Genomic DNA, 13878 nt, shown 5'->3' on the forward strand with positions numbered 1-13878 from the left:
AAACACGAACAAAACCATGGGGAAAACAGAGGGTTAAATAATGAACACGCAACCGGGGAATTGAAACCAGGCGTGTAAAACAAAGACAAAACAAATGGAAAATGAAAAGTGGATCGGCGATGGCTAGAAGGCCGGTGACGTCGAGCGCCGAACGCCGCCCGAACAAGGAGAGGGACTGACTTCGGCGGAAGTCGTGACGGACTTCCTGTTGGCATTTCTATATGTCAACAGATAGATAGTTCATCCCTATAGTTCACCCTTGTGGTATCCATACACACATCACTCACATTTCTGGAGTGATGAAAAGTGCTGGAAAAGTGCCTAAAAAGGCTTTGAACATTGAAGAACTGAGAAATAGTGCCATATTTATCTCCCTTAAACCTTTTTTAATGACATTTGTTCTACAGGATTTTTTTTCTTTATATTTGTTATGGCCAGTCTTTCTGTTGAAAAAAAAAATGTTTTTCAACAGAAAGACTGGCCATAACAAATACAAGAACAAAGTCCAAGAAAGGCACAACATTGAAAAACACATAAGTGTTCCATTTAACTGACCATAAATCCACGTCCATTTTCGACCAAGCCATAAAGGGGCCCCATATATATATATATATGTTCTATACATATGTATATGTACATGTACATGTTCTATATATCTAGTGGAGAAAGCTCAGCTAATTCTCTCTAAACCATAGAGTCCCTCTCTGCTCTAGTTAATGTTCCATCTCGACTCGGAGAACGTCAGGCGGGTAGCTGCTGAAAAACATACTGTTACAATTCGGGAGGTTCGTGTTGAAAGTCAGATGTTTCTGAGACCGTTGAAAGAGTAGAGAAGCCCTATAGTATTTTGTATATGGGTGGGTGTTGTGGGAGGTGGCTTTGTATGTGTGAGCGTGCATGTGTGCATGTGTGTGTACACGTCACAAAATCAACATTGACTTTTTAGAATCCATTCCCTTCCCTCCTCTCAACACCCAGGGGAGGATCGTCATACCTGAGCCACATACAGTGCCTTCGGAGATTATTCATACCCCTTCACTTACAGTATTCAACATGTGTGTTGTGTTACAGCCTGAATTCAACGTTGATTTCTCACCCATCTACACACAACACCCCATAATGACAAAGTGAAAAGATGTTTGTATATATTTTTGAAAATATATTGACAATGAAATACAGATATATCTTATTTACATACGTATTCACACCCCTGAGTCAATACATGTTAGACTCACCTTTGGCAGTGATTCACCATGCTCAAAGGGATTATTCAATGTCTGCATTTTCTTTTTACCCATCAACCAATAGGTGCCCTTCTTCGCGAGACATTAGAAAAACTCTCTGGTCTTTTGGATTAATTTGTAAACATTTCTAAAAAGATAATTCCACTTTGACATTATGTGTTGGCCAGTGACACAACATCTTATTTTAAATGCAGGCTGTAACACAACACAATTTAGAAAAAGTCAAGGGGTGTGAATACTCCCTGAAGGCACTGTAGCTTCTAATGTATGTTGTTGACCAAGGACCAAAATCCAATATGTACCATGGGAAATACCTAACATCAGCTCATCTTGGCCTACTACTCATTATAGGAACATGTGCTATTGATTTGTGTGTTTGTTCCATAGTTTAGACTACAGTGAGTTAACTGTTATGTGGAGGCAGTAGATCTCCCAGTCACTCTGACATGAGCCAGCCAGGCTGCACTCATTACATTGTATTACAAACTATAATTAACGCTGGTTGTTCCAGCAGCCTTTTTCCTCCATGTGAGCCAGCTCTGCTCCAACTGGCGAGCCAGCTCTGCTCTAACTGGCAACCCCTCTGCCTGCCTACGCTGGGAGACAATACCCTGCAGGCTCCTGTGAGAGGACTATGTTACACAACCTCGATATACTGCAGCGATACACTATACTATTATCTACATTGTTTCGTTGTTTGATACACGTTCCTACAATTGGATCAGACCCGTGTGACGTCAAGCATGTGACGGCAAATCAGAGAGATAAGATAAGTACATATCTCTCATTTCATCTCGTTATTTCAGAAATATGGAGCGACGCGTGTTTGCCTCATCAGCCGGCCTGTAAACACACAGGTGCCGTCCCAGCCCATGAGACATGCCTGGCAGTGTCAGTGGAAAGACATAGGAGCAGCCGAGCTACCCAACCTTGTTTTGAGCACAACAGCAAAGCCCAGATTCACAGGCTTACACTGTACTCAATATGCGCATAGCTGCGATGTCACACTGCGGGCTACTGATAGCGTGACGGCTAACAGTGCTCGACACCCATGTTTTTTCACTCACGGAAGGTTAGGCTCACACACTCACATACGCCACACCACAATCGTGAGCCATTTAGTATGAGAAAGGACAGAGGAGAATCCTGAGAGTTGCTGGTAATGTCATATATTACACAAATATGTGGGAATGCCGTGAACCAAAGTAGAGAGAAGCCTAGCAGAACAACATGGCCTGTCAGAAATATGAGTTGGGGTTGGGGTAACGGCCTGTTGTGTCCCACGTGTGGGCAGATTTTTGAATGGCGCCAGCAGGCAGCCCCACTTATCGAAAACTGCAGCTTTTGTTTGAACATGCAGTGCTATTCATTCATCACACACGATTTGAAATGTCACAGACACAGAGTAAGTGTTTTCCTGGGATTTCCCAGATCAAGAGTCACTGTCGGCTTGGCCTGATGTATAAAGAGCGTTAAAGTGACAAGATCTAAAGATCCCTGTTTTGATTTCCACACATGAACGTATTCTATTGATCTGTGTGTTTGTTCAATAGTTTAGACTACAGTGAGTTAACTGTTTTAATGGAGGCAGTAGATCTCCCAGTCACTCTGAGCCAGCTCTCGAGTGGCGCAGCGGGCTAAGGCACAGACCCTGGTTCGATTCCAGGCTGTATCATAACCGGCCGTGATTGGGAGTCCCAATGGGCGGTGCAACAATTAGCCCAGCGTCGCCCGGGTCAGGCCGTCATTGTGAATAAGAGTTTGTTCTTAACTGGCTTGCCTTTTTAAATCAGAACAGCCACATTGACAGAAGTCTAAGAAAGGGTTGAATGAGTCCTGAGAGTCTCAGACAGTGTTACAGTAGCAGGATAAAAGTAGGTGCAGTGTATCTGAGGGTATTACTAAATCCGACAGCGATATAATTAGATTTCATACCATGAATACTAGATGCTCTAGGATCTTCAGACATGAAGAGACACCCTCGTACCAATGTGGTGTCTGCTGCTGGTGAGTCCCTGATCCACCTCTACGCAGACGACACCATTCTGTATACTTCCGGCCCTTCTTTGGACACTGTGTTAACAACCCTCCAGGCAAGCTTCAATGCCATACAACTCTCCTTCCGTGGCCTCCAATTGCTCTTAAATACAAGTAAAACTAAATGCATGCTCTTCAACCGATCGCTACCTGCACCTACCCGCCTGTCCAACATCACTACTCTGGACGGCTCTGACTTAGAATACGTGGACAACTACAAATACTTAGGTGTCTGGTTAGACTGTAAACTCTCCTTCCAGACCCATATCAAACATCTCCAATCCAAAGTTAAATCTAGAATTGGCTTCCTATTTCGCAACAAAGCATCCTTCACTCATGCTGCCAAACATACCCTTGTAAAACTGACCATCCTACCAATCCTCGACTTTGGCGATGTCATTTACAAAATAGCCTCCAATACCCTACTCAACAAATTGGATGCAGTCTATCACAGTGCAATCCGTTTTATCACCAAAGCCCCATATACTACCCACCATTGCGACCTGTACGCTCTCGTTGGCTGGCCCTCGCTTCATACTCGTCGCCAAACCCACTGGCTCCATGTCATCTACAAGACCCTGCTAGGTAAAGTCCCCCCTTATCTCAGCTCGCTGGTCACCATAGCATCTCCCACCTGTAGCACACGCTCCAGCAGGTATATCTCTCTAGTCACCCCCAAAACCAATTCTTTCTTTGGCCGCCTCTCCTTCCAGTTCTCTGCTGCCAATGACTGGAACGAACTACAAAAATCTCTGAAACTGGAAACACTTATCTCCCTCACTAGCTTTAAGCACCAACTGTCAGAGCAGCTCACAGATTACTGCACCTGTACATAGCCCACCTATAATTTAGCCCAAACAACTACCTCTTTCCCAACTGTATTTAATTTTTATTTATTTATTTATTTTGCTCCTTTGCACCCCATTATTTTTTATTTCTACTTTGCACATTCTTCCATTGCAAAACTACCATTCCAGTATTTTACTTGCTATATTGTATTTACTTTGCCATCATGGCCTTTTTTGCCTTTACCTCCCTTCTCACCTCATTTGCTCACATTGTATATAGACTTGTTTATACTGCATTATTGACTGTATGTTTGTTTTTACTCCATGTGTAACTCTGTGTCGTTTTATCTGTCGAACTGCTTTGCTTTATCTTGGCCAGGTCGCAATTGTAAATGAGAACTTGTTCTCAACTTGCCTACCTGGTTAAATAAAGGTCAAATAAAAAATAAATAAAAAAAACATCTCCATTTGAAGTCATAATCACTGCCAGATGTATTCCTTCACATATTGATAAAACTACATGATTGGTCACATGACATGCATTCAAAAATTCATTTAAAAAAATTCCCCATAGAAAGACACTACGCTTTTACAGTGGTATTTCTGGAGTAATGAGCGCATACACATGGCTATTATGGAGCATCCACTGTAGGTGGCAGCAGTGAGTTAGCAAACATTGGTGTTATCTGCGGTTAGGATGGCACTCTGAAGCATGATGGGCTTCCCTGCCAGATCAGTTATACAGTCTTTATTATCCCATGACATTCACATAAAGACCAAGGAACCTTATTTCTTTACATTTCACACTGATGACAAAACAGAAATGGAATGTAATGCCCTAACATACAGTATAACAATATGCCACTGGACATTTTGAAGAAGATTTTGCCTCCAGATTTGTTATTCGATCCATATCTCAAACGCTCTAAACGCTGTTGACTAGGTGATCTGTTCACACACACTAACTTTAAATTGCTGAAAGTGGAGTCATTCCCCTGATGACAAACACAGCTTGACCACTGCCTGTCATGTGAGCAACGCTGCTAATTCACTCGAGACCTGCAGAAAGCAGTGTGACGTGCGGCACCGAGGAAACACACCCAGAATAGTACGGCTATGGTATGAGCAAACTATTCCAATTTCCTGTCCGTTCCGTCGCTCACACAACAGCACTGACAACGCCCATCTGTACTGCTCTCTCACCACTCTGTGCGAGGGTTATAATTCTACAGTAAATACTCATCAACACCCAAGTAATACATCTCAAAACCAACAATCCATAAATCTCAAAACCAAATTGTCACCAACGTGCATCTTGCTTTAATAACAATAAACAACAGCAGAGAAACAGAGATTTATACTTTTAGTTCAGTCAAAGCCAACAACATGGGATAGCATTAGCAACATTTTTACGCACATTCCAGCAATTTCCGTGAGCCAATGTGGGGTGGAGAGCTGGGAGCTGCCAGCAGGTATGATAACATACTGTTCACAAGCCTCATATCGCTAGCCTGTTGTTTGATAACACACACAAAGTCATACTATTATCACACCCGAGAGGGGAAAGCAAGAACCAGAGACCACTGTTCAAAAATCACAGTGCCAAGAACACAACCTTCCTGACAACAACAAAAAACACAGAGAGAGTGAGAGAGAGATTCTCAAAAGCACCACACCCCCTTCTCTCATTCATTCTCTTCCTCACTTTATAGCGCAGGTCATCTCCACAGAGAAAAGACAAGAGGGGAGTAAGCTAGGCGTTGCACATAGCCACACCACAGGAATTACTGCAGGTCTGAATCATTTCTGGCAGGGAGACAGTGAGTGTGCATTGCTTAAGTCCGCATTGCTTAAGTCTAAACTCAAGGTCAGGTGGCTCTGCTGTTTGTACGGCAAAAAGACACGTTTCAACATGCATTGTATGCTACAATATGCTGTTATGCATAAACATCTATCACATTTTTGACTTTGTGGTGTGTATAGGATTGAGTTATCTTCCCTGCCAGTGAAACAGATAGGATATGAATATACATTAGGGTGTGAACTACTATAGAGGCATGCGCTCTCATAGATAAATCACAGCTTCATGGTAGTTGTTGGTTTGTACTCATTCATCATCTCACTGAAACTATTCTTAAAGCGCAACCGGCTTTATAATAGAATGTAAATCAAAACACTGAAACTAAGGCCCGGGACTATAATACAGATTGTTGCTGACCAAACTAATACCATCGTTTGAACTTCAAAGGATATACTCTGAAGGGAAAGATGCATTAACCAACAAGTATAATAACGTAAACACTGTTTATACCACTATGCAACTAGACCATAATAGCACATGGTAAAAGACATGGTAGTGCCATCACCACAACGCCCACCTAAGATTTCCTACAGTACATACAAGGGAGGAAACCTCAGCAACAGTGACATCACACAATAAACACACAGGACAGGAAGTAAATAGGGGGAAACAAGAAATTCTCGCAAACCTTCTATGAAGTTGGGGAAGGTCTTCTCCTCGGGTACGTCCAGAGAGTGGTCCCAGTCATCGTCGGAGATGGTGCTCTGGGCGGACTCGACCACCGCTCCCCCGGCCAGGAGAGCCCGTTCGATGGCCAGTGCGTGCAGGACATCAAAGTCCAGTTCTTGCCCTGCTATCTCAGGTACAACAGGAGGAGGAACCTCTCCTCCAGCCACTGCCTGTGGGCTATTTATGTGCTGCACCTCAATCACCTCCTCCACCACTACTATCTTCTTCCTCATGTTGGCCTCGTCTACAGACTGGTCACTGGTGTCCTCCAGGTGAGGCTGTGCTGGCAGAGGGGCTGTGGCTGCAGTGGTAGCAGGGGTCTGTGGGGGTTCCTTGTCCTTCTCCAAGGCCTTGGGAGGAACAGATAGACTTTTCTTCTTCTCCTCCTCTGTGCTCTGTGCTGCTGCTAGAGCGGCTGAGTGTTGTGCAACAACTCTGGGAAGCTCCCCCTGCTCAGTGTGGAGGCTGGCCCGTGCCTCGGCTCTGGCTGACGCTGTCTCTCGGGCTGCAACGGGTGCTTCCCTCGCAGAGGAGGTTTTTGGTTTCGGGTCCTCCCGTTTGATTTTTTCAGCAGAGAGCTGGGCAGGCTCCGCCTCCCCTTTGTCTAAAGCAGGGGACCCAGCCTGCACAGCTGCTGCCACGCTGGTTTCCTCAGACCACATTCTTTCCGGAGGCATCTTTGGACAGCAGTCCATTACTTTTGCCCCGGGGGTGTTTGGGAGGTCACCCTTGACGGTGGCCCTGGTCAGAGGCACCTCTGTTGCTGATAACGTTTCAGCTGCAGGTGGGGATAATGGTTTTGTGGTTTCAAGGTCTGGGGAAGAAAGCTGCTTTTTCTTTTTAGCTTTTTTTGCCTTTGATGAATCAACCACAGTTGTTTCTATAGGGGCTTTAGCCTCCGGCACTATGGCAGGTTGAGGTGGTTGCAGTGGCAGTGTAAAAGTCATCTCCACAGGTTTGAGGGCTTCCTGTGTCATCTCCATCTTTATGGTCTTCGGCACTGTCACCATTTCCACTTTAGTGACACTCATCTTTGACCTGTGGGATATTTTTCCAGATGAGCCTGAGGTCACTTTATTGGTTGTCTCAGCCTTCTCCTGCACTTGGACAGTGATTGGAGGCTCAGCTGGAGGGGCTGCAACGGGATGGGGTACATCTTGTAATACTACAGATTTCGTGTTGCTCTGTTCCACTACTGGTTTGGAGGTCTGACGATCAGCCTCATTTGATTTTTGAACCTCAGCCTTAGTTTCTCTTCGAACTTCAGCCTTAGTTTCTTTCGTGGATTCTGGTCCCTTGGGCTTTATTGACGATGTCATAGCTGGTGGGGGTTTGGCAGGCTCCTGTGTCTCTTCCTCTGGGGTCTTCAGTCCTTTTTCTGGGGACACCTTTGTGACAGGTGGTTCAGCAATTACAGCCTTCGCTGTTGCCTTTTTCTTCTTTGATTTGGAGCCATCTTCAATCATCACTTTCTTAGTTTCGATAACCTTCTCAATAACAACACCGTCATTGCCATTGACCACTGGTAAGTGAGCAGTGATGTCAACTTTGAATGATTTGGTGGGTTCGGCTGAGAGCTTCGGGGTCTCTTGGGGGAGAGTCATTTCTGATGCTTTCTTGGGTTCTGGAATTACCTTCACTTCTGTTTTTTTCTCCTCCTTAACCTTTTTAGTAGGGGGCAGGGGTGCTGGGATGGCTGGCTTACTGGGGAAAGGTTCAGCAGAGACTTTGGGGGTCTCCTCAGGGACGGTCGCTGCTGCAGCTTTCTTGGGCTTCTCTTCACCCGCTTCATTGAAAGAGGATTCAGCTGAGACCTTCACTGCTGCAGCCCCAGCTACTGCAGCACTAGTCATTGCAGTAACAGCTAATGGGAGGGCTGTTTTGGAGGAGACTGACTTGATGCTGACCTGTGATTCATGTGTTGAAGTAGAATTTTTCTGAACCGGAAACACCTGGAGCCTTTCTGCATGGACCTTAGTGATGATCTTCTCCTGGGGGGACATCACTGCTTTTCTGCTACTAGCCTCAGTGGTCTGAGAGAAGGTAACCGTGGATGCCCTCTTCCCCTGGCTTTCCTCCATCATTGAAGCCTCAGTGTGGAAGCCCTGTGCCTTCCTCAGGGGAGGCTGGGCCTGGGCCTCAGATACCCATGGTGCTCTTGGTCTGACCGGCTCGGTGGCCATGGGGCGACCTCTGAACCTTGGCGTTCGGTCTGAGGGGCCTTCCTCCTCAGCTGCGTCCAGCCTCCTGTGTCGGTAGACCTGGCGCTCAGCCATCGCCTCCTGACTCTCTTCCCTGCCAGGTTTGGGGACATAAGATGTGGGGCCGTCCACTGACTGGACCCCACGCGCTGCCCTTTGGGCAACGGCCAAGGTGGCTGTTGGACGGCGAACCCTTTGCAGGGAAGAGGGGACGATCTCAGCAGGCAGACGGAGGTAGTCACGCAGGTAAACAATGCCCTCGTTGGTCAGGTACCAATAGAAGTGCCTCCAGGCGAACGTCTCCCTCAAGTAGCCCCTGGACTTGAGGGAGGCCATGGCGCGGATCACCTGCAGGTTTCCCACGCTGGGGATCTCTGGGTGCTTGGTCTGGGGCCGCTTGTCCTTCTTGGCCACCATGACGCCATCGCGAAACAGGAGCTCGTAGATGACCCTCAAGTCCACCAAGGGCATCACCATTCCGGCCACCATTGTTGCTCTGTGTGTGCGTGTGTATTTGTGTGTGAATGTGTGTGTGGGTTTGTCCCTTCAAAGTACGACTAACAAAGCTGGAGCCACTCCGCCAAGGGAGAATGAATTTCAGGATGACCTCACTTCTCAGTCTGTGAAAGGGTCCAGTGGCTAAAACCGTGTGCCAAGTGCTTTTCAATCCAATCACAAAAAGTATGAATAAATCCTCTTATTCTCTCTTATTGCTTCTTCACTCTCTTCTTGTTGCCTTTGAGCGCGTGAGGAAACAGAGGAAACTTAAAGAAAACTCCAAAAACTAAGTCAAAAGAGTACTGTTCCACCCTTTAGTCAGACTTGCTTGGAAGTGAACAGACTCCGGTCTGACGCATGTAGCGGCAGTGTCAGAAGGAGAGAGAGAGAGTGTGTGTGTGTGTGTGTGAGAGAAAGAGAGAGAGAGGCACACTGCTCCAAACGGCTCCTCCTACCTTCTCTCTACAGTTGAGGAAAAGTTGGCATGGAAAAAAAAAACTTCAGAGTAAACAAACTTAAACAACGGCAGAAGGCCGAAAATGACTGACGAGCGGGTGAATAAACGTGCGCAATCGAGAATAGACTAGGATATGCGAGTGAAAGAAAGAAAAGTCAAATGAATGGAAGCTACTAACAGACCTCTGTAGTACTTGAGCACATGCAGGGCTGTTGCTAAAAGAAGACGCCCACCCACACACGTGTGCTCACAGTCACACACTGTGGGTTGGACCAGGAGAGATTGGCTAGCGGCAGTAAAGGGAGAAAACCTTTAGGCATGCCATCCTACACTGCAGAGACACACTAGACATTTACTTACGGGAGGCTTGTTACCCCCCAACCACCCTGGTTTACACATTTCAGATCCAGTATCACTGGCTGCCTGACTTTTGCCCTACACACAGAGGATCTGCCTGAAAACTGCATGTCTCCAGACCCTATGCCTAAGAGAGTAAACACACTTTCTCCTTGTATATAGTATGACACATATAGATCATGTGAGAGATAAAAGAGAGATAGGCTATAGCCACAGCTACGGTGACATGGACAGAGGCTTTGATGTGACCGACTAAAATTAGAATGCTGTAACTTGATAGTTAGACAAGTCAGGGTGGAAAGCACAAATAGCCCTATGGGACTGAACTTATTTCACTAATCCATCTTGTTCACAAGCCAAAGAGGTATAGCCAGATCAAACGCATATAACTAATCAGACCATCGATTTCATTCAACTCTATTCATGTCAGTGTCTCGTTAGGGCACCAGGTGAAGAGGAAATAAAAGAATCTCACCAACTTCTCCCAATGTAACCCATTAAAGTGATGCAACAGGCTGTAAGAACCACTATTCCCACTGTCCAAACGGATCACATGGAGGCTTCATGCCCTGATATAGCCAGTGAACTTGTATTGCCTGACTCAACTATATAAAGAGCCTGTACATTATAGCTAACCTTTCACAGCACCCAGGAACATGATATCAGATTACCCTCCCCGAGATCATCATCTCTCTCTCTCTCTCTCTCTCTCAGAGGGAGTCTCCAGTGCATTCATGTGTGTAAGAGAGGAAAACTAGAAAGTGCCCTTAGGGGAAGAGAGATCGAGGCAGAACATTTCATTAGTCTGAATTATATTCCGTTCACACACTTATCAGGTACAACAAACACGTGGGTCTGAAACTCACTGATAGATAGATAGTATGTGAGTAATGCCTGTGGCGACAACGCAAAGAATGCCATGAGGAAACGCATAGGCTACTATTTCCAACCACAAAAAAAAGGTTTTCTTTTTCATCGCCATGGCGACAGACATACAAGACAGTGTTCCAGTTCAGAGCAAGTCAAATAGAGCTCACCAGCTTGTAGTCCTAAAACCCGGAAATGAGTTACCTCTGGTTCGTTCAGCCATTCCTATGGGGGAAATTAATGGGGAAAGAATGGGGTTTTGGGATAAATGGCAAAAATAAGGGCTGAGGTTAACACAGGCTTAGGAAATACGTTTTGTTCTATGAGATAATATCAGTCAGTTAACCTGACCTTTATGAATTATGAAGCCTTTATGTGCTTTGTGCATTTTAGGATTACGTAACCGCTATAGAAATTCACAAAAAGTGACATTAGCTGTCGAAGATTATCTCATAGAACAAAACATATAAGATCTCCTAAGCCTGTATTTACCACAAACCTTATTTTCGTCGTTTATCCAGAAACCCTACAAAAACACCATTAATTTCCCCATAGGCCTTGTCCAAGGAACCATGGCGGAGTTAGTGTCTACAAAAAGACAGCATTACTATTTCTCTCTATATCCTCTTTCAGGGCTGCAGTGGGCCATAAATATGTTGTTCAGGGCAGCTTGACTCCACTGCCACTTCACAGACAGCTGTCTGCAACAGTTAGCATTGCGCTCTCAGCCAAACTATACAATAGGCGCAAGTCAGCGTTCAATCACCAATCAAGCCATCCTAAATAATCACCTGATGTAATTGCACTCTTTAGGTCTATATTTTAGAATACAGACAGCTCCTTAAAACTAACTGCATGCAATTAGATCTAAGGCGTTCATTTAAGAAAGTACATACTGCCACAATAATAGCCTCGTTCATGAACACTGAAGACTTGTTTTTATGCATTATATAGCGACAAATGTAAATAATTCCAACAGAGGAATTATAAAAAGCATATGCATGACCAGGGTAGCAATTGAAAGATAAGACTTTGGAAATGATGGGGAAATTGTCAGACCAAAAGACTGTTCACCTGACACAAGACTGAATCCAAACACTACAATGTTGATTTTATGTGCATTTTACTTTGACCGTACTTTTCACAGCATTTGTCAATGACAACATCTGAAAATACTCTGGATACATTCAACAGAATACGAATATTCACTGTAATTTTGGAGTAGGGGCAAGATAAGAAGAAAAAAACAATTACGGGTTTGAGTGAGAGGACTAACTGGTGTCTCCAAGTGGCCACACACCTGTCCAAACGTGAAAGTAGTTTCAATGCACTTTTATGACTCACGAAAAGAGCTTTCAACAGCACGGTGCTTTGTTTTCATTTTATTTTTAGCTCTCCTAGCTTTGCCACTGAGGAACTGAAGCAAGCGCACTTGCACAGGCCTGTGTCCTCACCATCACACAATTACTGTTGTTTACATAATCCAAAAACATTCCATTATAAATCACAATCTGGGTCAGGTGGGTAACATTTGAAAGCTTATTCTATTGCCAACATGATAACTAAATGATAAAACACCATTCACCTTTGAACCTAACATGACCTTACACACTCAAGACTAGCAACTCTTTCAGAAGAAGGGTCAGTGGCCACATTTAATAGCGTAAAAGCACAAGGAATGCTGAAGGCAATGTACTGCAAACACATTCCTTGCAACTATGAAAGAAATGGATTATCATTGGCATGCGACAGTCTGCCTAATCACAGAAAGGAAGGTTGTGCAGGTGTGAGTTTGTACTCCTACACGATTCATATTAAGTTGCAATATGCAGAAATCGCTCCGCCATTTCCTGGTTGCTGAAAATGCGAATAGTTTGTGACAAAACAACTGTAGAGAATCATTGTACAATCTAAACCGCTGTGAAATATATTTTCAATAACCAAAAAGATTGGATTTTCAGCTGTTTGAAGCTGGTGTACGAAACCAAAAATAAAAGAAGAAAAAAAATCAACTTAAGCAAGGGAAGCATAGAAATAGAGCACATAGAACAGATATCCCGCTGCTTAGACTTGCTTTCAGTGACAGCTCTATAACTCACTATAAATCACTATTTTATCTTTTGCTTTAAAATGAAATGTCTCCAATTAATCATCCATTTCAAAAGGACCATGATCTATCAGTTTATAATGACAAGAGATTACCCTATTACTTCCTTAAGAAAATGTGCTCCTGGTTAAAAACTATAAACTGGCAATAGGCACCTTAATACCATCAACCAATTTCACTCTGCCATGCCATGTCCCCTAGTTGTGCCTTCTGCCCATGCCAGCACTCCTCATTAGGGATAATTTGCATCCACATGCCCAGTACCCTCCTCTTAGAACTGCCCATCAGTGGGATTTCATGCGCTGTTTGTGCATAAAGTGCTAACTGAACAACCCATTGTCTCACAATGACCTATGAACTGGTTAAATGCCCAGGCCCACTTATAACCCCTTCTTCCAAACCATGACACTCTATAACACAGCTGACCATCGATTCAGTGTTTCAACAGGTCGTAATGGTTGCAATTGCTTTATGATTGCTGATACTGTATGTTTGCATTATCAGCCAAATGAATGGTCAGAAATAGAAGTCTAAGAGAGAGGGAATTGTTTCCACTGTACTGAATAAGCTGTTCATTATCTCTGGACTGCTGAAGTTGGCAATGGGACGTCGGGCCAGGGAATGGAAGTCGACATTGATAAAAGATAGAAGAGATGAAGAACGAGATAATCAGAAACGAGAGAGAGAGAAAGTGAGAGAGACAGGCGAGATCGTAGGAGAGTCCACTCCAGCCAGATCCTGTTCCTGGTAAGTCTGCTTAGATGTGTCAGAAAACCCACTCTGCCCAGAATA

The 13878-nt window shown here is 44.5% G+C and overlaps 1 protein-coding gene across 12 annotated transcripts in view; it reads right to left on the bottom strand.

Annotated features, from left to right (window-relative positions):
- The window catches only part of LOC109864489 (plectin), a 176979-nt gene that overhangs the window by 80235 nt on the left and 82866 nt on the right, over positions 1–13878 (bottom strand). For 3 of the 12 annotated variants that reach the window (XM_031792137.1, XM_031792144.1, XM_031792139.1), the window contains exon 1: positions 6559–9747. The exons of 1 other annotated variant lie outside the window; for it this stretch is intronic. In XM_031792137.1, coding sequence (XP_031647997.1) covers positions 6559–9289 — 2731 coding nt within the window. In that variant the 5' untranslated portion in view covers positions 9290–9747. Of the gene's footprint in view, positions 1–6558; positions 9750–13878 lie in introns of those variants that run through there. 8 more of the 12 variants (XM_031792159.1, XM_031792153.1, XM_031792134.1 and 5 more) reach the window with 7 other exon arrangements.

This window comes from Oncorhynchus kisutch, linkage group LG2 (genome assembly GCF_002021735.2).
Source record: "Oncorhynchus kisutch isolate 150728-3 linkage group LG2, Okis_V2, whole genome shotgun sequence".
NCBI classification, from domain to species: domain Eukaryota; kingdom Metazoa; phylum Chordata; class Actinopteri; order Salmoniformes; family Salmonidae; genus Oncorhynchus; species Oncorhynchus kisutch.